This window comes from Plecotus auritus (genome assembly GCF_963455305.1).
Source record: "Plecotus auritus genome assembly, chromosome: 7".
NCBI classification, from domain to species: Eukaryota; Metazoa; Chordata; class Mammalia; order Chiroptera; family Vespertilionidae; genus Plecotus; species Plecotus auritus.
This window is the reverse complement of record NC_137774.1, coordinates 54,720,095-54,745,058: the sequence shown is the minus strand read 5'-3', so window position 1 is coordinate 54,745,058 and position 24,964 is coordinate 54,720,095. Positions and strand designations below refer to the sequence as shown.

The 24,964-nt window shown below is 49.3% G+C and overlaps 1 protein-coding gene across 1 annotated transcript; it reads left to right on the top strand.

Moving 5' to 3' along the window:
* On the top strand, nucleotides 1-22,218 carry ALKBH5 (alkB homolog 5, RNA demethylase). The gene is made up of 4 exons (XM_080679144.1): nucleotides 1-1,518; nucleotides 8,327-8,407; nucleotides 19,589-19,744; nucleotides 20,618-22,218. The coding sequence occupies exons 1-4, from the start codon at nucleotides 749-751 to the stop codon at nucleotides 20,790-20,792; spliced, it is 1,182 nt and encodes a 393-aa protein (XP_080535270.1). The 5' UTR covers nucleotides 1-748; the 3' UTR covers nucleotides 20,793-22,218.
* Nucleotides 22,219-24,964: the final 2,746 nt, after the last annotated feature.

The window sequence follows — 24,964 nt, the reverse complement described above, 5'->3', positions numbered from 1 at the left end:
GGCCCATGAAAGAAGTGAAAGAACCAAAAGGGACGGTAACCCGACAACCTAGGTTGTTGGCGATTTCCCGGTGATTGCGCGCTAGGGGCTGAGGCGTTTATCGGACAGTCGAACGATGCCGTGACGCAGCACAGCGATAGCGTTGGCAGTGTGAGCGCACCCCTGTGGAGGGAGCCCTTCGGTGTTCTTTGAGAGTGCTCCCTCGGAGTCCTAGCGTGGGGGAGGGGTGGCGGCCGACCAGCCGTTCCCCGTCTGCGCTTGCGCCTGCACCTCTGTTGACCCGGCCCGCGAGCTCGCGCAAGTCCGCTGCGCGCGGAGCCGCGGTGGCCTGCAGCACTGCGCGTGCGCATTGGCGAGCTTGTTGAGGAGCGGCGCTGGCGGACGTCGGGCGAGCGGCTCGTGACGTCGTGAGGAGCTCTTTAAAGTGCGGGCTGGGCCGGGCGTCTGAGGGTCTAGCCGGGAGTCGAGCCGATTCTCTGCAGCGGCCCTCCGCGGCATTAGGCGCTACTGGCGCCCCTGCCCCCGGGACGTGGAGAAGGTGGAGGAGGAGGAAGCTCCGTAGCCACCACTGCTGCATGACTCGCCGCCCCTGAGGTTCGACCCAGCGCCTGGCCCTCAACTCTCCCAGCCGGGTCCTCGTATGGGGACCTGGCGCTGAGGACCCCCTGCCCTCTGGGGGCCCCGGGCCGCGTCCCCCGAGAGCCATGCCCGGCCGCCCCGAAGGACCCTAGAGCAGCGTCGCGGGGCCATGGCGGCCGCCAGCGGTTACACGGACCTGCGTGAAAAGCTTAAGTCTATGACGTCCCGGGACAACTATAAGGCGGGCAGTCGGGAGGCGGCGGCGGCTGCAGCCGCCGCCGTGGCCGCCGCCGCCGCCGCTGCCGCAGCTGCTGAGCCTTACCCGCTGTCCGGGGCCAAACGCAAGTACCAGGAAGACTCGGATCCCGAACGCAGCGACTACGAGGAGCAGCAGCTGCAGAAGGAGGAGGAGGCGCGCAAGGTGAAGAGCGGCATCCGCCAGATGCGCCTCTTCAGCCAGGACGAATGCGCCAAGATCGAGGCCCGCATCGACGAGGTGGTGTCCCGCGCCGAGAAGGGCCTGTACAACGAGCACACAGTTGACCGGGCTCCACTGCGCAACAAGTACTTCTTCGGCGAGGGCTACACGTATGGCGCCCAGCTGCAGAAGCGCGGGCCGGGCCAGGAGCGCCTCTACCCGCCGGGCGACGTGGACGAGATCCCTGAGTGGGTCCACCAGCTGGTGATCCAGAAGCTGGTAGAACACCGCGTCATCCCCGAGGGCTTCGTCAACAGCGCCGTCATCAACGACTACCAGCCCGGGGGCTGCATCGTGTCCCACGTGGACCCCATCCACATCTTCGAGCGCCCAATCGTGTCTGTGTCCTTCTTTAGCGACTCCGCGCTCTGCTTCGGCTGCAAGTTCCAGTTCAAGCCTATCCGAGTGTCGGAACCTGTGCTTTCCTTGCCTGTGCGCAGGGGGAGCGTGACTGTGCTCAGGTAACCCACCTGGGAGGAGGGGCGGTCCTGCTGCTGTAACTGCCTCCCCTGACCCAGGAGGCAGCAGCAGCAGCCAATAGGAGCCCGCACTTTACAGTTCTGACCCACTCCTGTCTTTAATACTTGCAGTAAGAAAGTAGGGACGAGTCTGGGAACGATCTAGAATTCTGTGTCCGGGGGGTAGGTGTGACGTGATCACGGACTGACTGAGAATTAATCTATAGGCATCTTTCCAGAAGGCTAAGATATTAGCAATCTCTTTTCCTTTGGGATTTTAGCAAGTTTTTTATTCTGGGCCTCCGTTTTCAAGTGTATGTGTTTTTTAAAAAATGAGTTGAACTCAAAATCTTCCCAACTGTGCCATTCATGGTTTCCTTAACAGAGAAAGTAAACTATTCATGAATTTCGTAACAAAAAATACAGGGGAAGGTCCTGGAGCATATTTGATATACATTCTCCATTCCCAAGAAGAGGAGTGACTTCCTTGGAATTAATTGAACAGAGTTGTGGAATAGAGTGCAGCCCACACTTAAAATTCAGTCCCTGTTGGGTGCAGTAGACCATTGATTCTTTGTAAGAATGTGTTTCCTGTTATCAGGAATAAATGAAACAAAATAAAGCTGGTGTCTCTACCTGGAATTTGGTCTTGTAGTTATGTCAGCAGCAGAACTTAGGTTCTTGGCCTATTTTGGGCCCCAGATTCTGTTGAGAATTAGTCAGTGCCCTGGCCCCCAGAGGAGATTGCCTGCTGGAATACCTTTGCTGTTTATAAGAAGCAGAACATTATCTGGAAGCTGCCTCCTTCAGCCTTGAAACAAGTAAACCTAGCAGTGTATTTCAGTAATCCCCAAAACCTCCTAGGAGGTCTAGACTCCAGCTGTTCAGAGAGGCTTGGTTGACCACCAAATTCTAGTACAGCATCAGGACACACTGGTTTTGTTGTGAGCAGTTTAACCTCTGAAGTGCAGTCAGTGCTGTAGCCCACAGTCTTGGGGAGAAGCAGGGTCGGTGGAGCCCTCTTAATAGCATGAGTAGGTCATCTAATTTGAGTTGAACAGCTGAGGCTGATTCCATACCTGGGATGGCAGCAGAGCCTTGTGATTCCGAAGGCCTCCTGGTGGGAAATTTGGGGAAGTTCGTGGCAGTAGAAGCAGTACTTTGGCTTCCTTATGTATCAGTTGCTCCTTTGTCAATTGGACTTCTGGCTTCTCAGACTTATACATGGTGCTCCCAGATTGGTGTCTTAGCAGAGCCCTTTAGGATGGGATTTCAGGGCACACCCTCCCAAGTGGCTTGCTGTGGAAGACAGCTTGGTGTCTAACTTCATTGAAGGGTACTAGATTCTGAGAGGACTTCATACAAGGGCCATTTGGTCTCTTAATGGGTTATCAGTTTTCCACATAGACACGGGGGGTTGTCATCAGAAGGTCTAACAGTGGTTGGTTGTGTATTGAGATCACAAGGAGCATTTTGTGACTTTGAGAATCCCCCCACCCCTATACACATGTGTACCTCTTTATTGAAGAACAGAAGTATCAGGTTCTGAAAATGCAGGTCTGGGAACACTGTAAAGTATATGATTGTCTGACAGCTATGCTGTACACCTGAAACCAAATATAAAATAATACTAAAAGTAAACTGTAATTGAAAGATAAAAAAATGTTTTTAAATGCCGGTCTGTTAGTGATTGGCAATGGGATTGCATTATCAGGAAAATTATCTTCATCGTTTCTTCAAAATAGTAAAGTCCTAAAGGTTTCCCAAGTCCCTTCCCTGACTGTGGAGTTAGTGTAGGAGGCTCAGGCATGTCCTGAAAAGTGCTGCCCCAGGCTTTGAATCCAGCTCTCATTTGGGATCTCGTGGGCGGTCTCTGAGCTTGCTCTCCCATTTGTAAAGTAGGGGTGATGCTAACTTCCAAAGCCTAGTAGAATTAAGTGTGGTGATTTTGTGTGTGATATAGGGCCTGGCACTTAAATGGGTGCTTGCTTTTGTGCACAACCATTTAATGAGTCCCTGCTCTCTCTTTGGAAAAGCGGGGATTTGATAGAGCCTAAAACATGCCTCTTCCCTTCATAGAATTCACAGCCCAGTAGAGACTGCAGATGGTTACAGCCCAGGAAGGTAACTGCAGGAGTGCACTGAAGGGGGAGAAGGGACATCTTAACCCACTCTGGAGTGTTGGAAGTTTGGGGGAGGAAGTAAGCTGGAACTTGAAGGGTGACTAGGAGTTGGCTAAGCACACTCTTTTGGCAGCAGTAGCAGGGAATAGGTAAGGGGCATGGGTAGGTGCTGACTTGAGGCAGATTAAGTTTATTATTAGCTCTCACATCCACCTGGACCTGAAGTAGATTCTGGTGAGGCATGCCTTGGTAAATAGCGGTACTGTTGACATTTGGGGTGGGCTAATTCTTTGTTGTGCTGGGGCTATCCTGTGTATTGCAGAATGTTTAGCAGCATCCCTGGCCTCTATCTACTAGATGCCACTATCACCTATGACAGTAAAAAATGTCTTCAGATGTTGCCAAATGTCCCTTGTGGGACAAAATCATCCTCACTGGACAGCCATTGCTCTAGGGTTCTGAACACCCCCACTTATTTAAATCTTATAGCACCTGCCCACTTAGCACTCTCAGCTTACTTGGTGTGCAGGTGGGTGAACACCTGCCTGCTTGTGGTTCTCTTCAAATCCTGCTTGGTTCTTCCCCAAGTTGGTAAAAAGGTGAAGCTTTCTTTCACTTCCTAGTATGTATCCCAGCCCAGAGGTGAGGAGTTGTCAGGCTGCCATTGGAAGGGAACGGCTGATGAAGAGTGGTTCTCTGTAGATGGAGAAGGTTTATAGTAATTCTCATCTGACTTCAGAATTCAGTTACTGGTGGCAGCAGTGTCTTTACCTGTCCAAGGCAACATGGCGGGAATACACTTTTATATTTAACTAGAGGCCTGGGGTGGGGTCCCTCAGCCTGGCCTGCGGGGTTCGGGCCGAACCCACACTCTGACATCCCCCGAGGGGTCCCAGGTTGCGAGAGGGTGGTTCTCCGGTGATACACCCAAGAATCGGGCTCCCTCCTCTGTGGTGCGTCACCCGAGAACCTCAGCTGCCAAGTCACCGCAGCTAGGCAGCTCCTGCATTGAGCGTCTGCCCCCTGGTGGTCATTGCACATCATAGCTACTGGTCGGATAGTCGCTTAGGCTTTTATATAGATAGATAGATAGATAGATAGATAGATAGTTGTCAGCATGGATATTAGTGTGTGGCACATATTAACTCAGCAATTGTCCAACTGTGGACATAGAGCAAGGCCTCACAGACCCTTCTGGAATAACTTCAGACTTCTTTCCAAACCCAGTTAGCAGTTGTTTTTTTCTCTTACCTTCCCATGTTGGGCTTGAGTGGACTCTCTTAATGTTGTTCTCTAGGGAACTAAATATATTTCACTTCCTCTTCATACCACATTCCTCTCCTATTCCTTGTAGTGTGAATGGGCAGATTAAAACATATTTCAGTTGGATTAATTAGAATGATTACCTCAGCCTAATTGCTTACTTGCTGCTACTTTTAATCATTACTACATCGTCAATGGTTGTGGTGGCCATGTGCCCGGAGACGCAGGCCTTAGCCATCTGTCTGGAAATGACTATCACCCAGCCATGGTATAGGAAGAAGTGAGCAGCTCAGCCTGTAACTTCTAGTTAATAGTTGATAATGGGGTGGAGTGGGCACCCCTGTCAGTTCTGGGCTAAGGGCTGATCTTGTTCAGCGGGTTGAAAGCAAAATTTAGGTTTCTGGCTTAAAATAGTTGGGAAAGTAGGGCATATAAGTCTGGGCCACATCTCTTGTGTGGAATCTTTGATTCCATGGGAGGGGAAGGGACCTCAGGATGAGGTCAGGGCTGTGCATTCTCAGGAGGCACTCTGGGCCAGGGGAGTTGGCTAACCTTGGCTCTGCCAGGCCTGACAAGAAGGCAGAGGGCAGCGAAGGAAAGGAAGCTAGTAGGCAAGCCATGGTCTTAATCTTAGCGCTCAGAGTAAGCAGAAAATAAGTAGGCCATAAAAACTGCAGGGTTGGATGGGCATTTTTGGCTGGGCAGTTGTGTGCAACTGTTGCTAAGGTATTGCTGAGGCTAGTGAAGCCCCAAGGACAAACTGGATCTTGTCACCAGGAAACATAGACGGGCTTTTCTTCCTAGCCCTTATTACCTACTCTCCTATCCAAAATAAAAAAGCAAAAACCTGTGTAGCACACTGAAACGAGAAGTTTGATTATAGTTCCAGTGTCACCACCTTAGCTGTTTGACCTTGAGCAAGTTACTTAACCTCTCTGGGCCTTAGTTTTTCCTCTGCCAGACAGGGCTGTTAATACCTTAGGGTTGTTATCGAAGATTGAATCTCTTTCACACTATAGAATGTTTGAAATTTAGGTAAAGTGTCTCTGGAGATGAGTTGCCTTCTCTGCTCAGCTACTCTATCTGTACCTTGGTGTATACAGAATTGCGACTCAGAGAAGACTGACCTTCTTTGTAGGAAGCTTTCCTACAAATTAGGCAATGTGTCGTCTTGGAGGTTTGCCCAGGTGGCTGACCTGCTACCCCCTCAAAACCTAAGCTTGTCAGCCATGCAAAGATCATTGGATGCTGCCCAGAGCAGGTAGCACCAGCCAGAGGGAGGCTGTCACAAGGCCAATATCTTGGCCAGTCCCTCCATCTCTGATTTTATCCTGTGCCAGGCTGGGCACACAGTAGAAGGGGAATCATGGCCATTTTGGAAATTTGCCTTAACGATTCAGTCTCTAAGACTGTCCCCTAGAGGAGAAGTGTACAGTCCCTTTTCATTGAGTTTTTCAGATTTCTCATTTATCCTGCACCTAATCCTCTGAGAGTGACTTGCTGTTTTGCAGATACAGAAGCAGGCTTCAAAGCAGTAAAACATTTGAGCTCAACACACACATCATTGTGTCCACTGTATGCAGAGATGAGTAAGAACTTTGCAAAGCTTTGTCTTGTAGGGAAGATATTTTCCATAAGGCTACATGTAGTAGTAGAGAAGTGTGGGTGGGCAGTGAGGGGGACCCAGCCCTGGGGAGTTGAGGGGTCACTCTAAGGCACAAAGCTAGTGGATGACAGAGCCAGGCTTTCTGAGTCTTGATACTTGCAGCATACTACTCATGCTGCTTGAGGGGGCTCAACTCAGGCAGGCTGACCAGCGTGAGGTATTTCTTCCTTTCTCTCCTCTATGAAAACAAAAGAGCAGGCGGCACTGAAACTTTTCTTTATGCCAAGGGTAAGGCTGGACCCAGGCATATTAAGTTTCAAGTTGGCAGACTAGGACTTGCAAACAGGTTCTCTTATGGCAAGTAGGTTCCCTAGTAGTAAGTAACCCTCTTGGTCTCTGCTGGACACTTTCTGCTGAAGGTTGGCCAGACGAGTGTCCCTTGATCAGGACTTTGAGCCTCCCACTCCCAGCGAAGCCTGATACTCGGAGGAGGGCTTAGTATACTGTGTCACAACTGCCAGGAACTTCTAGAAGACCAGTGCTAATGACCTTTTCAGGAGGGGTCGGTGCCATGGTCATTTCTGTAGGCCTCTGCAGTCCTCCCTCACTAGTTCTGAGACCTGGGCTCTGGTTTGTTTTACATTCTAGAGCCCTTTGGGGCACAGGACTTGGCAAACATCTAGATTTTCTCCAGAACTATATTAAGGGAGTGGTTCCTTGTTGGAGATGGGAAGTCAAGGCCCTTGGTGTGTAGTGCCTGCAGTAAAGTCAAACAGATTGATAACACTTGTTAACAGTAGGGAAGGTTGCCTGTAGCCAGTACTGCAGATTTAGGTCATAGAAATGTGCCTTGAGAACCTTTGGGGAATTGGATTTAGCTCTCTGAGGAAGTCCTGTGTTTACATGGGACTGTCTTGCAGCCCAGATCTGCACTTCCCCAGTGTGGAGTGGTAAGAACGTAGGAGGGGACCTAAAGCTCCTAGCCCTGGGAATAGGACTCAGAAGGCCTCTGCTGCTGGCAGATCCCTGCATGGGGAGCCTGGATCACATCTTCTTGGTAAGGAACCTACCCCAGGTTCTGGCTTGCCCCAGGGTGGTCCAGGGCCCTCTGGTTTGTGTCAAATGTTTAGTCAATGGGAGTGGGGTGCCATGCTCTCAATGAGGGCATGTGATGGGGCTTGAGAAGCTGAGTTTGCTTCCAGAGTATCAATAGGAAAGATGTTAGCTGTGAAAAGGACAGTCATCTACATTTATTGATCAGTGAGCAGTTTAAAAAATCATGTGTCTTGATGAAAACAGGTATTTGAGTGTCACAACTGTGACACTCCACAATCTCAATCAAGATTTTGGATTCCCCTAAATGGAGGTTTTTTAAAGCTTTTATTTTTCAAGTAGACAGATTCTCTTTGTGAACATTGCGGTCAGTGCTGTCAGCGTTTAACTTGGATTCCTCTGCAAGCCAAAGGGTGAGGGACAGGGAGAGAAGGAGGAGGAGATACTTTTCTTGTCACCAAGGTCTGGCCTGAGTCACTCCAACTGTCTCCAAAGTGACAAAGGTGTATCTTTTTGGTGGCCCTTTAAAAGAAGGGCTCCTCGCTTGTACAGGGGGATTCCTGCTTTGGCTTCTGCTTTAAGGCTCTCCTTTGCCTCATCTTAGGTTTTCCTTGCATGGTTTCAGGACAGAAGTGTTAATTTACCTCTGAAATAATGAGGCACACAGCGGCAGTAAGACCTGGGCCATATTTTTTCTCCTTTTCCCCCCAGGAACCTTGGTTGTCTGATTACTCTTCATGCTCACATGCTCTGTGTTTATTTTCAGTGGATATGCTGCTGATGAAATCACTCACTGCATACGGCCTCAGGACATCAAGGAACGAAGAGCAGTCATCATCCTCAGGAAGTAAGTGCCCTGGTCTGGCACCTCCTGCAGGCCTGCCTGTCAGAAGATCTAGGTTTGGGTTGCCTTAGAACTTGGCTCCTTGTATCAATGGCATGGCAGCATAAAACCTGAGAGAAGGAAAAGGCTGTAAGGTCTGGAGTTTTGTTTTGATTTATTGACTAAAGGCCCGATGCACAAAATTCCTGCAAGAGTAGGCCTGCCTTCCCCCCGGCTGCCGGCACTGCTTCCCTCTGGCACCCGGGGCCCAGGCTTCCTCGCAGCCCCGGCTTCGTCTGGAAGGTTGTCCTGTCTAATTAGCATAATACACTTTTACGATTATAGATTTTTAGAGAGAGAAACATTCACTTGTTTTTCCATTTATTTATACATTCATTGGTTGGTTCTTGTATGTGCCCTGCCTTGCAGTTGACCTTGGCATATCAGGATGATGCTCCAACCAAGCTACCTTGGCCAGGGCAGGTCTGTTTTTTTAATTGAATTCTGTGAGGATAGTGTTGTATCTCTTCTTCATCAGAAAATTAAGTTCTGTGGCTGTTTAGGGAGCTTAGTTAGGACTGAGCAAAAGTCCATGCTCTCAGTGTTTATGGGAACAGTCTTAAGACAAGATTTGGGAAACACATTTCCAGAACCACCTCTTTTCCCCGCCTCCTTGGTTCTGAGTTGTCATTTGTTTCTGTTGATTATTTTTAGACTGTGCCTTAGCAGCCTGCTTTTAAAATGCCTGTTTTCACTTTGGGAGGGAGCAGAGAGTGAGGAAAGGAAACGAAGGTGGGAGGTTAGGCTGCAGTGTTCAGCAGGTGCATAGCTTAGGCCTGGCTGTTCCTCTTCTCTGGCCAGGGAGTCAGGGATGTACTGACCAACTCTGCCAAAACTAGCCTGACCTGCAGTTCTTTCTGCTCATGGGGTGAATGGGCTGAGCCAAGCAGACACTGGGTCAAGATAAGCTTGCCTTTAAAATGGAGTCCTGAGAGGCAAGGTAATTGCCCAGGATCAGATAAGACATCAGAGCAGAGCAGGACTAGTGCTTAGTCCCAAGCTGGAGCAGGATGTCCTTAAAGTTTGCCATCTTTTTTGTTGTCAATCCTCCCCTGACAATATTTTTTTCCATTGATTTTTAGAGAGAGTAGAAAGAAGTCGGGGGGGGGGGGAGAGAGAGAAACATCAGTGTGAGAGAGAGACATCAATTGGTTACCTCCCACATGCGCCCCAACCAGGGCCAGGGATTAGACCTGCAACCCAGGTACATGCCCTTGACTGGGAACCGAACCCATGACTCTTCAGTGCTTGGGCCAATGCTCTAAATCACCTAGAAACACAGGCCAGGGCTTTAAAAAATTTTTTTTAATAAACTATTTTTTAGAACAGTTTTATATTTACAGAAAATTGTAGAAATAGTACCAAGAGGTCCCATGTACCAAGCACCCCCAAGCCCCCCTATTGTTAACATATTATGTCAATGTGGTATTTGTATTACAATAAAAAAATTAATATAGATCCAGGATTCTTAACTAAAGTCCATATTTTATTCAGATTTCCTTAGTTTTTTTCCTAATGTACTTTTGTTCTAGGATCCCACATTACATTTAGTTGTCATATCACCTTAGACTTCTTGGCTGTGACTGTTTCTCAGATTTGCCTTACTTGTGATAACATTGATGGTCAGGTGTTTTATACAATGTCTTTTAATTGGGATTTGTCTCATGTTTTTCTCATGGCTAGACTGGGGTTACAGGTTTTGGAGAGGAAGACCACAGAGGTATAAAGCACCACTTTCCTCCATGTCGTGTCTAGGGCACAGGACCTTGATATTGAGCTTGATCACTTGAGGTGGTGTTAATCAGATTTCTGCATGCTAAAGTTATACTATTTTCCTCTGTCCATACTGTCTCCTTAGGAGAGAAGTCACTGTGTGTAGCCCACACTTAGTGGGGAGTTAGCTCCTCCTCTGTAAGGGGGAGTAGCCCCACAAAGTATTTGGAATTCTGAACAGGAATTGTTTCTTCTCCCCTACTTGTTTATGTCTTTATTCAATCATTTACTTATTGGTATGGATTCATGGGTATTTTATGCTCAGCTTGTTCTAGGTTTTGCCTTTAAGTCCTTATTTCTGACTTGCCATTTTTTTTTAACTTCAGTCAGTAACTTTGGTATCTTGGCCCTTTGGGCCTAGAACTTCAGAATAATGTGGTGAAGTCTTTTTGGTGTGGTTCTGCCACTTCATCAAGTCAAAACTGTGAGTCTCTTTCATCATATGTAGAATGGAGATGATTTAGACCAGGCGTCCTCAAACTACGGCCCGCGGGCCACATGCGGCCTGCGGAGGACATTTATCCGGCCCACCGGGGGCCGCTGCCTGTCCTGCTTAGCAGCGGACTCATCCCGGGCCCGCAGTGCGCATAGGAATTTGTTCATAGTTGTTTTTTTAAACTATAGTCCGGTCCTCCAACTGTCTGAGGGACAGTGAACTGGCCCCCTGTTTAAAAAGTTTAAGGACCCCTGATTTAGACCTATGGTGCAGGCAGAGTATGAGGCATATTTGGGAGCTCCAGACATGGGTCAGCTTGGCAGCTGGCAGCCTCTCTGCTCTAGCCACAGAATGTTCCCAGAATTCATCAGAAGAAGGGTTTTTATCTGCCTTTTTACTTTCTTTCCCTGTGGTTCCCAGCACAGGCCAAAACCCAGAATCTGGAAGTGATGGAGTCCAAGTATAGACCCTTTCTGGCCTCTCTCCAGTCATTTCTCCTCAGTCTGTACTTGACAACTTCAAGTGCAGCCAGGGACAAGTTGTCTGCCCAGAACGAACTACAGAGGAACTCCTAGGGTGATACAGAACCAGAGCAGCAACTTTACAGGTGTTCCCTCCAAGCTTCTCAAAATAGGTTATCTCGGAAATCTTCCCTGGAGGTGCAAATGCAGGTAGCCATAGCCAGAGCATCAGCTGATTCCTTCTTTTTGTAAATTTATTTTTTCAGTTTTTAAAATATATTTTTATTGATTTCAGAGAGGAAGGGAGAGGGAAAGAAACATCAATGATGAGAGAGAATCATTGATTGGCTGCCTCCTGCACAGCCTACACTGGGGATAGAGCCCACAACCTGGACATGTGCCCTGACCGGGAATCGAACCCTGATTCATAGGTCAATACTCAACCACTGAGCCACACAGGCCAGGCTGTTTCCTTCTTGAGTGGTGGCTCCCATACCTGGCTGCCTGGGCTGGCTAAGTTAGATGCTTCTTGGTAGAGCTAGGTGTCTATACTCTTACCAGTTCCTCCAAGAAGCTCTTTAGCCAACTGGGCCCCTGGCAGTGGTCTGACCTCAGATAATGGCTATTTATAGGTGATGTTAGTGGTCCCAAGAGCCAGCCAGGTACTAGGCTGGAGGGCAGACACACAGAGCTTTTGGTATGAGAGGGCTGAAGAGTGGGAAAGTGCTCCCCAGCTTCCCCAGGCAGCTGAGGCACAGGCATCTCTGTTTATAGAATAAAATCCAGAATCCTTGTTAGTCTCTGCCTATCCATCCAGCCAGCCTAATCTCTTCTACTCCTCACTTCCGTTACAGTGCCTGTGTTTCCTAGTATGGACCTTGGACTTCTCTCCTGGGCTCTTGCAACAGTGTGATCTCTGTTGGGAATGCTTTCCCATCTAACACGTTCAGCTTCTGACCTACACCCTACCCTCCACATGACCCACATTCACACACTGAACGTTGGTTAACCTAGCCATCCTTCAAGGTTCAGATATCGGTTGTTTTGACATTCAGGGAACATTATATACACACCTGTGACCCTCTTATTATACACCCTTCCTGTTTAAATTGTCACAGCCAGTACACTTAGCATTGTGAATTTCCAGATGTGCTTTCTGTATGGACAGGGAGAGCCTTATCCATCTGGGGCTCAGCATGAGGCCTGGCTCAGAGGAAAACAGTTAAGGCTGAGGAGGAGCAGCTCCAGAGTAGCTGTAGGGGCTTGTCTTGGAAAAGGACAAGCTGGTGACAAGATGAAAAGGGGAGCATCCAGGCGCAGGCACTTCCCAGACATCAGAGGTATGGCCTTAGTGGGGCACCTGATTAATTTGATGTCTTCTGTGAAGTCACGTTTAAATGAGTAGAATTTGGGCATTGAGCTGGCCCTACTCATAGGCAGAGGGGTATAGCCAGTCTGTCTTCCCTTAAGTTCAGAAAAAGATTACACAGATTGCTGAGCAAAGGCCTGGGCCTGTGTCACTGGCTCAGGTCAGTCAGCTGGGATGGTCTTTTTTAGGGCCTTATGGGGAGGAAATAGAGGGGTGGCTGCCAAGTGCTTTCTGGCTCAACAAAATGCAGCTCCTTTGAATATGGGTGATGCTGAGTCATCATGCACATGGTGCCATCATTTCTCACAGGAAGGACTGGGACGTTAGGGTGACCTGAGAGCTTCTGTAGGAGTGGAATCTTTGGGCTGTAGCTTAGCTTTATAATACTAGTATGTTTGGGTGTACTACCAGTAAATGGCTGAGTGAGGCCTAGAACCTGGCTCTCCTGATGCTGGGTCTTGTGGTCCCTTGGTGGATGGCACAGTGGCACACCCCACGCACGCCCTGCTCCTGCCCTAGTGTGTCACTGGGGTGTATGCTATAATTTTAAGAAACAAACTCACATACAGAAGGGCTTTCTTGCTTCTGCTATGCAAGTAGAGAGCTAATTGATGAGAGTGTTTTAAGTGACAAGGGGGTTGCTCTACAGAGAGTGGATTGCAGGCTGGTCAGCTCCTGAGCATCCCCCAGTTTCCCTGAATGTCTCTGTTTCCCAGTCCATTCAGGGCAAGCTGCCCAACATGCATCTTTGTCAGTCATTGGTACCCCAGGCGGGAAGCTGGACTTAACCTTCTCGAAGTTCTAATTAAAGTTTTAAATTACTGCTTAGAGAATGAAGGGGCTCATCAATTTCTGGGGTATAGCAATTCAGCAGGGCAGGAGGTAGTGGTGTCCCATTTCTTTCCATGATTCTCCGGTGTGCAATCTCCTGAAGGACCTTGCGAGTTGCTCCATGCCACGCACTCACCTACTAGGTGCTAGGCACTGGGTAGAGCGCTGCCTGCACGTTAATTCTCAGAGTAGAGTGTGAACTCTGGAAAAGGGCTCAGGTAGGAAGTGAACTGCCTCAGGTGATCTAGCAAGTTTGGAATGATCTCTGACCAGGAATTCCTGACTTGGAAACATTAAGCATCTACCATGCACAAAGCACCCAAGGCAACTTAGGTCCCTTGGTGCTTGGTATGTGATAGGTGGGCATTTTGCATGCCAGTGCAGCACAAGCTGAATGAGCACTATTCTAGAAGCACAGAGTGTGTTCCCTAGGATCTGGGGGGAGCAGGTATTTATATCCAGCACCAGCCAGGTGGCTCGGTTGGTGGGAACGGGTTCAATGCCTAGTCAGGGCACATATCTAGGTTGCAGGTTCAATCCCGGGTCAGGGCATGTACAGGAGACAACGCATCGCTGTTTCTCTCCCTGCCCCTTTCTCTTACTCTAAAAAAATTTCAATAAAAACATATCCCCGGGTGAGGATTAAAAAAAAAATTATATCCAGCTTGGTAGGTTTGGGGAGGGTGTTTAAGAAAGGCTCAAGCACACCCATGCCTTTCTTCCCTCTCGGGTTTATCTTCTGAACCTGTTCTCAAGGCCCTTTTCTCTGACTCCATGAACCAGAGCAGCCCCGCATGGTGCACTTCTTTCCTATAACATTTTTAGAGAGCCAATGTAGCCCTGCCCAGGCTCTCCTGTTGCTTCTATCCTAAGTCCTTCCTCATTTCACTGTTCTTAGCTTTAATAAACATAGTCTCCAAGTTAAAAAAAAAAAAAAAAAGGGCTTGGTGATCTGGCTCCTGTGCTAGACACTGCTTGTTAGGCAGAAATGATAAGTTCAAAGACAGGAAGTTTAGAGGACCTCTGTAGTTGAGGGGTGATAGCGGGGAAGGAGGCCTTGGACCAACACTTGATCATCAGGAGAGAGCTCTGGGCTCTCATGGACTTCTAGTTGGTCGCCAGGGCATCCAATCCATTAGTCTTCGGGAATCCCCGAGGGCTTGTATACAAGACTTTATTCCTCATGGGATGCTCTACAACTCACTACATCAAGTGGCTTAGGGCAGTGTGAATACACTTCCTGGTCAAATGGTGCTCATCTCAGAGTAGGCTGAAGCTGGAAGAAGCAGCTGGAGTATCACTTGCCAAGTGTTAACCAAGGCTGGTATGAGCTAGGCTCTGTGCCAGTACCAGGAACATGGTCTCTTATCATTCCCTTGTCCTTTGGGGAAAGGCAGACATTTAGCACTTCACCAGGGACTGGCCTAGGAAGGCTTTCCAGAGACTTCTACCTGAAGGTGGTCAAGGATGAATGGGCTTCACACAAGCACAGAAGAGGCTTAGGGGCAAAGACAGTTCAGAAGAGATGCTCTTTGTAGAGGCTTGAAGTCTGGGGACTCTGAGATAGTCCATTCTGGAACACAGAGTAGAGATGGGTTGGAGCAATTGATACAATCTAAGATAGTCAGAAAAGACTTCGTGCTGTGCAGAGAAATCTGGAGGGTGCTGGGGAGCTGCTGAAGCATGTTAGCAGTGGGGTAAGGGATTTGCATGGGAGAAATTATCTGGAGGAGGCTGAGCTAAATGGCTTATTTGGTCATTTAGGTCAAGGGTCCCAGGGGTCAGGGGAGATGCTCCCTGAAAGCTCTAGTGTGAGGCTGTGTGTGGATGAGCTGAAGTGAGACTGGAAGGCACACTCAGCTTTGCCCCTGAGGGATGGGGATGAGTAGAGAGCTTTGGCCAGGTCTGAGACATTATCCCCACTGAGACCCCTGCCATCGCTTCTGTCTTCACGATTCTTGTCTCCTGTTAGTCCACCTTTCTTCTCTGGTCAAATGAGTGTGTGCCCATGCATACACCCTACCCATTGGGCAGCCTGACCAGCCTGTTATGTTCACAACCTGCCCAAGGAATAAAGAGGTGATGAGACCACCAGGGGATGTGACTGACTTGGGTTCCTGGCCTGGCTCTGCCCCTTCCTTGCTGAATACAAGTCAGTTACCTGAGCATTATGTTCTCATCTATAAATTGGAGCAGTTGTGGTGCTGGGCACGGTTAAACTGGAGAATGCTGTGTGTGCTTCTCCTAGCCCTTTCCTTAGCATACCTCCCCTCTGCTCTTGCTGGGTCAGGGTAGGGACTGAGAAGGCTGTGCCCAGTCAGTGTACAGTACGAGCAGAGGTACATGGAGCGGTTAGGAAAGGGACACCAGGAGGCGCAGTGTTCAGTGCCTAGGAGAAGGAAAGCAAGCTTGGTGTCTGACCTAGTTCCTGGAGGATGACTTAGACTTGACCAGGCCTGAACTAGGGGGATCCCTGAACACTTGACGTAACTAGGCTGAATGATTTGGAAAGATACCCTTAGGGGCTGGGCATCTTTCAGGCTGTGTTTGAGGGAAGGCCTACTGGAAGCCCAGGACTATGTGCTTGGAGTGCCCTTTTGGATAATAACCCCCATGTGCCTTTTAGGCTCTTCTGGCTAGAGCAGACGTCTATAACTGTCTCAGAACTGCCTTGTGGGGGAGCAGGGCAGGAGTTGGAAAGAACGTGATGTTTGAGGGAGGTTGGAGGGAAGGGTGGGCGTGCCTGGAGAGGGTGGGTACTGTTGTAGGAGAGACAGTGGTGCAGATCTGGGTTTTGTGGGGTTTGATACTCAGAGGTGCTGGAGCAAAGGCCTAGGCTAGGGGCCTAGGTCACTCAGTAGACAAGGGGGTACTCAGATATGCCCCACCACATTGCTTTCTGCCTTCCTTGGGAAAGCCAGGCTTTATAGCACAAAAGGGTGTTTGGTGAGGGTGAGCCAGAAGTTGGGGGAGTGGTTGGTAGCGGAGCCTGAAGCTCAGATTGGTGGTGGTGGTCTGTCTGCACTGCCCTGTCCTGCTGCAGTTATGTGAACCCACCTGAGCTTCAGAAGCCATCGTAGGGTTGTAGCTGTGTGACTTAGGCAAGTGACTTGATCTCCAGTTTAGCATTGCTTCCCACCTTTGCAGTGGGTATAATCCTCCCCAGCAGCTTCTCTGGAGGATTCCCTGAGTGATAAAAGAACAGAGTCAACTCCCCATCCCCTCAGGTCACGTGGTAATGTGTTACATTAATGCTGTCATCCTCCCTTTGTTCTGGCTTCCCCTGTACCAAGGCCCCATCCCTGCCTCGTTAATCCTTGCCTCATGTGCCTGTGGTGCCTTGCTGTGACCAGGGGATGTTGACTCAGTTCTATAATGCAGGTCTTCATTCCTGTTGCCCCCTGAGGGGGCTCAGACTTTACTGGTAGAACTGGTCTTCCTAACTCCAAATATGTGGCTTTGCACACTGAACCTTGAAGGATCTGGCCTGCTCCCTGGCCTTTGAAGAGGGGTTTGGTCTGAAGTTAAGCTGCTGGTGGGCTCTGGGCTTGGGATCTGGCTCTAGCATGACTTCCTGCAGCTTTGTGGCTTTTTGGATGTGGTGGGAGGGCAGGAGCTTCTCCAGCTTTTCTGAGATGTACTTGTAACAGCCCCAGGGGATGGGTCGGGAGCTCTTTGGAGCCCCAACGCTTATACTGTCCCCAAAGTGAATACATGATTCTGGACTTCTGGTAGAGCCACTTCTGATCATCCCTCCTCTGAGGGCTGCCCCATGATAACAATAGAACAGTCACGTGCGGAGAATAGTACCCTTTCCTTATTTAGGCAGCTAGAGAGCAGCAGAGCCAGTCTAGGTCCCTGTCCTGTCTCTCCAGTCTCAGCTGGTCGTAACTTTCTTCCCAGCTTCTCCAGCAGTCCTAGAACCCTAGTGAGGGGCCACCACTACTGTGCCGGGGCAGCCCAGGCAGGCCACTCAACTAGTTAGCAGCTTAAGGGCGGGGCCAAACCAGGACTTGGCCTGTGCCAGCATGGCAGGATGTGCTTGTGTTTTCGGCCCCTGAGGTGTGTAGTTTGGGCTCTCCTCTTGGTGGCTTTGCTGCTCTCTTGCCATCTGTCACTAACCCAAGGAAACAACTCCAGGGTGCTAGGCCCTGCCCACCAGGACTTTCTGTATCAGGGGCTTTTCTGCCTTGAGTGTGTGGTCCTTGGCACCTGTGGCATCTTGTGTAGGACTTAGTTTAGTGGTGCCAAAAGGAGATGTTCCTCCATGAGGCTTCAGACCCTTGGAGTCCTTGCAGTCAAACTTAATGGCTAATGTCTTGTTTGGTCTTATCTCTGCTGCCTGGACCTCTCAACATAAGGATATGAGGTCTGGCCTGATAAAGAGGGCTTCGGGGCTCAGGTGATCCTAATTCCCACCTTCATATCTGGGTGTTGCCCAGCACTACCTCTTCTTGGTGCTTCTCTAAAGAATCCTAGGGCATATCTTTGGTTTCTAGACCCTCAGAACTAAAAGAGGCCTTAGCCAGTCACATTTCCTTCTTTGCTCAGATGGGGAAACTGAGGCCTAGAGAGGGATGGTGATCAGGGCTGGATTTTCTCTTGCTATTAGGTCCTCCTTCCCTGAGCCTGGAGTGCCCAGAGTGGAGGCTGAGGCTGGAGGAGCTGTGCCCCTCTGGCCTCTGCCTCTGTGAGGCCAAAGCAAAGGGTCAGAGACCAGTTGCCTTCCTGCCCACTCGCTTGAGCCTGAGAGCGTCAGAACATGTGTTCCCAGTTAGAAGGTGCCCCCTTGCTCATCTTAGGAGAAGACCCCTGCCCAGGCTCAGAGCCCTGTGACTCTTGCCTGGCTGGCTTGGAGTCTTACCTAGGCTTAAACCTTTCTCCAAGACTTCCAGGACATGTGACTTCCTACTTTTCTGACCCAGTTTTCCCCATCTATTTACAGCAGGCCAGCCAATAGGGGTAGGGGGAGCTGCGAAGACTGGGTGCAGTTGTTACCAAGAATGCCAGGCAGGCTAGGGCAAGGCAGTCTCTGATCCCAGCCCCCCTTCCCCTCAGTAATTTTGTGAGGGTGTCCTTTGAGTCTTGCCCTGATCACAGCACCTTTTTCCTCAGAACCAAATTACTACTTTGTGCCAAGCAGCCTATGGGAAATTGCCTTTGGGGCCTTCTGCCAGCTATGCACTAATTACTCCCCATCCCAGGCCTCTCTCCTGCTCCTTGCTGTACCAGCCTGACTTGCCAGCCTTCTCTGTACCATGCAAGGAGCCTTGGTCTTCTTTGAGGTTTCCCTAGCCTGGCTTCAGATCACTGCCCTGATACCTCCCTGCCCAGCTTCTCCAACTGCCCTTCCTTGACTATTTGCATCTTCTTCCTTTACTAGGTAGGCATTGTATTCCTTGAAATTCACGCCTGGTGCTAGGTGAGAACTTTGCCTTCAAAAGCCCTTGGCCTGGTCATTATCCTGAAGTAAACAGAAGCTGCCAGGTGGCTGTGGTGGGATGAGAGCCAAGTACATGAATGTGGAGTTGGGCCTGGGCTCTCCTTGCTCTGCCAGTCCCTGAGTGAGAGTGGGGGAAACTCTTACTCTGTTCCCCTCCAGCCCTTCCATAGGCCTAGCCAGGAGAACTTTCCTGCCTTGGTATTTTAGGCAAGGATGAAGTTGTTTGTTGGAATATTTGGGGGCCCACCAGAGGGCTTTCAGTCCTCTGGCAGGTGGAAATGTCTAGAGAACTTCTGGGCCCAAGGCTGCCTCATCCAACTCAAAGAGTGCCCTGGGATCTTTTCCCTGGGGCAGCTGATTTCCGTCATGGAAATCTTCATACGGAAGTATTCTTTTTAAAAAATATATATATATTATTGATTTCTTACAGAGAAGAAGGGAGAGGGATAGAGAGTTAGAAACATCGATGAGAGAGAAGCATCAATCAGCTGCCTCCTGCACACCCCATACTGGGGATGTGCCTGCAACCAAGGTACATGCCCTTGACCGGAATCGAACCTGGGACCCTTCAGTCCCCGGGCCGACACTCTATCCACTGAGCCAAACCGGCTAGGGCCATACAGAAGTATTCTTGTTCCCTGCTCCTAAGCCTGAACTTAAGAAGTGTCTTTGAAAGTCAGCCAGACCAATCCTTAGTTGAACCACAAGAGACTGAGGCACAGAGCCGAGCTTCTGGCATCCCCACTCAGTTGCCTGGAGAGAGAATTGGTCTGCTAGGATCCATACCCCCACCAGAGGCCCCCTGGTGACCCCATGCCTATTTCTTTTGCAGGACTAGATTAGACGCGCCCCGGTTGGAGACAAAGTCCCTGAGCAGCTCTGTGTTACCACCCAGCTATGCTTCAGATCGCCTGTCAGGAAACAACAGGGACCCTGCTCTGAAACCCAAGCGGTCTCACCGCAAGGCAGACCCCGACGCTGCTCACAGGTACTTAGCTTAGGACCCTCAACAAGGCTAGCAAAGCAGCCCCATGGCCTCGCTTCAGGGTGAGATGGATAGAGAAGCGCCTGGGATAGGTGGTTAGGAGCCTGGCATTGCCCACGTTTCTCAAGCTTTATGTCTAGTTCCCCTGAGCTGGTGGCATTGGTGCCATTCACACTTAAGCCCTGATTGCCTGTATCCTCAAAGAGAAGAGGTTAGGCCAAGACTGACAAGTGGGAGTGCTTCATGGCCTGCCCGTGATTGCCCTTTTCCAGTCCACCCAGACAAGCACTCTTGTGGCTTATACTTAAATGTTAGGAGGAAAGCTTGGGACTCAGAAGATAGTGGGCCAGGGCCCTATTTTAGAAGGACTGGGGACAGTTCCTGAGGAAGTACTGTTTAAGACCAGACAGATGAGGAAGACGTGTGGGCAGGGCATTGTAGGCAGGACATACTCATGAGCTAAAACACTGGGGCAGGAAGAACTTGGTGGTTTCAGGGGCTAGTGGGGTTGGTGGGCAGAGAGAAAGGAGGAGTAGATGGGGGGTTGAGAAGTGAAGAGAGATGGCAGGACTGTGCAGGGTGTTAGGCTGTAATAGGGAAGGCCTTTTTCTATCCGGCAGCCTTGGCAGTGTCCTCGGGCACCAGACTCAGAGCTGTGCAGACCACACAGGGTACTTAGGAAGTGTCTCAACGAGTAGGAGTGGCTACTAGCACTTAGTGGGCAGGGACAACAATGCCATTGCTTCTGCCAATACAGCCCTCTGGAAGAATGGTGGTAGGTCATCCTGCAAATGAGGGTCAGAGCTAGGTGCAGAGGTGGGAAGCCCTACTGCCATGCCAGCCTCTTTGTAACTGTTCCCACCCTGACCCTTGCAGGCCTAGGATCCTGGAGATGGACAAGGAAGAGAACCGACGCTCAGTGCTGCTGCCCACACACCGGCGGAGGGGGAGCTTCAGCTCTGAGAACTACTGGCGCAAGTCCTACGAGTCGGAGGACTGCTCAGAGGCCGCGGGCAGCCCCACCCGAAAGGTGAAGATGCGGAGGCACTGAGGCCCACTACATCCTCTCGAGAACTCTGGTTAATCCTCACGTAGCCACCCATTTTTGTTTCATTTTGAGGGGTTTTGTTTCTGTGTTTTTTTTTTGTTTGTTTTGACCCTTTTATTTTTCCTTGGTTTGTTGCCTATTGAGGCTAAAGAACAGAATTGGTTCTTGGTTTTCCTCTTGGATGGAAAGGCTGACAGCTCACTCTGGAGTGGCTAGTAGAGGAATGCGGGGCAACCATCATCAAGTGGGGCTGTGTCAGGCTGGTTTTATTTAAAAGCAACAAAACGTTTTGGTTAAGAAAATTCTTGTTTTGCTTTATATGTAAATTTTCTCAGTGTTGTGAATGAAGTTGTTCCTCCTCCTCCCCCCACCCCCACCCCACCCCACCCCCATGTCTAAGCTGGGCTGAGGTCTCCTGGGCCTTGCTGTCCTTCTACCTGTCACCTGCTCTCCAAGCTCTGGAAAGTCACACAAACACCCTCTTCCTCTTGCTGCAGAAACATTCAGGATGACTGAGCAGGGGCTTCAATAATGCCAGCCCCTGCACCACAGAGCTATTGGCCGAGCCCAGGGCTTCCTCCATGCCCACTGGCCTGCTTTGCCTACAGGTCCCTGGCTGCAGCGGTCCTGACCTCTTGCCAAGAGCACACCTCTGCTGGGTTGCTCCTTTCAGGCATATGCGTGTGATTGTATGGAACAGTTAGACTGGCCATGTTGGGACAGTTTTAGAAATTGTTTCTAGCTAGAAGGACTGGTGTCCTTCCAAGTCTAGCATTTGGGGTATGGAAAACTATTGTGGTGTGTAGCAGGATTTTTGTTTAGATTTTTTTTTCTTTGGTCTTGTTCTTTTCCTTTCCCTTTCCTTTCTTCTACATTGGCCAGTTTGAGCCTTCTCCCCATGTCACCCCCATAGAAAGGTGCCTGCCCCTCTGCCTGCCTGCAGCACACATCCAAGGCCAGAGCCCAGGTCTGCAGACTGGGTTAGTGTCTCTTCCACCTCGGGGCATGGGAGCTGGGGAAGGGGCTTTTAAAAAATGGTAATAAAAGGGAAAAAAAAGTCTTTTGCAGTTCCCACTCCTCCAATTCTCGAGGGCTGTGAGGTTTTGCTGGTCTAGATTTATTAGAAATGTCTCCTTGCTAGGCCTGAGAACAGATTCCCCATGTTGCCACCACCATGGGGAGGACCTTGTTTTATAGAGTCCTAGGCCTGGGGCTGCAGAGATCTGGGGCAGCCACCATTAGGAAGCCCTTCTCAGGGCCAGAACTCCTTTGCCAGCGTGGATCCTCAAGTTGGAACTGCATAACAAAGGCAGTTGCATTTTTTTTTTTTTTTACAGCTCCCCTCCCCCTCAATGACTTGTAGTGTGTGCAGCACTTTGCCCTGATATGTGTGCTCTACAATAAAAACCAAATCTAATATATTTTGAAACAGGTGTCTGATGCTATCATAAAAGAGGGCTTGCCTTTGGTGCTTCCTTCATCACTTTATTTTCTCTTTAAACTCTGAATGGGGGGTTGGTAGTGAGCAGAGTTTATTGTCCACTAGGGCTCCAGAGGAGACAACCAATCACTGACACAGGGCCGGGGGCTGAAGGTGGACTGGACTTCTGCTTTTTCTCCCACTCCCAGGAGCCAGGAACCTACCCTGTCGAGTTCTGGAAGCTCCTCTTCCTAGGGGTGATCAGAGAGGATGTGTGCTAGTGAAGGAAGGACAGCATGAGCAAAGGCAGAGGGGAGAGCCTGGTCTTTGTAGAAGACACACAAGTGGTTTTGCTCATTAAACAAATTATTATTAAGTTCTTATATTCTGGGCAATCCCACACTGTGGCCCCAATAGTGGGCAAAACTATCCTGGTCCTTGCTTTCAAAATTCATACCAGTAGAGTTGTGGTATATGGACACAGGCAGACATTTTGGGATGGAGTGGGATTGGGGCCCAGAGGGTTTTAGTACCTCCAGATCCCAGACCTGGCTCCCAGGTTCTGGTTAGGGGCTTTGGCCTAGAATCGCCTTCATTTGCTTCCAGTGCCCAGAGCCAGTCTGCTTGGCCAAATTCTTACTGTGGAAACCTGGTAAAGCCACTCAACTGCCCATTTAACAGAGGAGAGTCCAGATGGAACAGTTGTTCAGCCAGGGCTCATTCCTGCAAATTGGTAACAGATCTGGCCAATTTGGCCTACATGGGTCAGCCACTGGCTGCAGACTGGGCCCTGGATGCCCCAGAGAGGAGACATTGAAGCTGAGAGTGAAAGTGACTTGCCAAAGATGATCTACTATACATGTAGAGGTATGCACCCACCCCTCTATGCCTGGGCCCCTGACTAGGAGCATGGAATGGGGGCTCACATGGAAAGCTGGGAACTGAGAGAGCTCTCTTCTATAGCTGTGACAAAGCCAGACCCTGGTACTTCCTAGTCCCTGGGTGAAAGAGGCCCTTTGCCCTGCAGTATTGAGGGACAGAACATAGAGAAAGAGGGTCCCGCCTTAGCAGATCCTGCTGTGTCTTGGCATTAGTCTCTGTACCTATACAGTGGCTCCTTGGCACCCCATCTCTTGGACTGTGATAATCCCTTGAGCAGTGCCCCAAGCCTGCAGAGGCCTTAAGGGAATGGGAGATCTCATACCTGACTCCTTGAATCTGACTGTTTCCAGCCATTTCCTGGGGCACCAGCTGTTTGGGCCAGCTGCTCTGTCCCATCAGTCTGCCCCCAGCCCAGTCTTGTACACAGTAGGTACTCTTAACAACGTATGGCACCAGTACTGCCCACCTGGGGAGCCCATCTCATTCCTCCAACCCTGTTGTTTGGTGGGGGAAACAGGTCCAAAGTCATGTTCATTCATTCAAAAAATATTTGAGTGTCCTATTGTGTACCAAGCTCTGTGCTGGGTGTTGAGGATACAAGATAGACCTGGTATATATCATATACACACATGTTATTATAAATTGTACTGATAAAAAAGATGTATAGCACATAAAGTACAAATAAAATATACAATATTCTTTATCATAAATTCTCTATAGCCAGTTTCTCACAGAATGATTTTGTTGATTTTTTTTCCCTGAATTCTTATATTTATAGCCTACCTGTGGTACTAATTCAACCACGATATGGCAAATGGAGTTCCATCCCATCTACTTGTATTAGTTTTCTGTGGCTGCAGTAACAAATTACCAAAAACAACAGAAATTTATTTTCTCAGTTCTGGTGGTCAGAAACCCAAAATCGCTATTACTGGGGAGTTGGTAGGGCCATGCTTCTTTTGGAGGCTCTAGTCCTTACCTCTAATAGCTTCTGGTGGGTATTGAAATTCCTGGACTTAACAACTACATGGCCTTCTCTTTGTTTATCAAATCTCTCTTTGCCTCCATCTCCTTAGGACACTTGTATGATTGGATTTAGGGCCCAGCTGGATAACCAAAAATAATCTCCCATGTAAAGATCTTCAGTCACATCTGCACGGTTAAAAAAATGTAAAATATAAAAACATGTATAAGTTCCAGGGATTGGGACCTGATAGCTTTTTTTAAAATATATTTTTTATTGATTTCAGAGAGTAAGGGAGGAGAGATAGATAGAAACATCAGTGATGAGAGAGAATCACTGATTGGCTGCCTCCTGCACGCCCCCCCACTGGGGATCGAGCCTGCAACCCAGGCATGTGCCCTTGGCCGGAATCAAACCTGGGACCCTTCGGTCTGCAGGCTGACGCTCTATCCACTGAGCCAAGCCGGCTAGGGCAGGACCTGATATCTTTGGGGGCCACTGTTAAGCCTTGTACCAGATTCTCTCTTTTTTTTAATCTTACCTAAGGACATGCTGTTACTGGTTTTAGAGAGAGGGAGAAAGAAACATCAATGTGAGAGTGAAATATTGATCCGTTGCCTCCCGCACATGCCCCAACTGGGATCAAACCCACAACCTGGGTATGTGCCCTGACTAGTAATCAAACTCTCTGACTAGTAATCAATACTCCAGTATATGGAATGACACTGCCACCAAATGAGCCACACTGGTCAGGGCAGCAGTTAATTTATTGTCATTAAATTTGATACACGACATACAGATTTCTCATGGTTGAGCAAATTGTTAATTGGATTGAAATTTCTCAGCCTCAGCACTACTTTTAAATTTAATCTGCATCGTTAATATTTTTTCCACCTATTTAAATTTTTT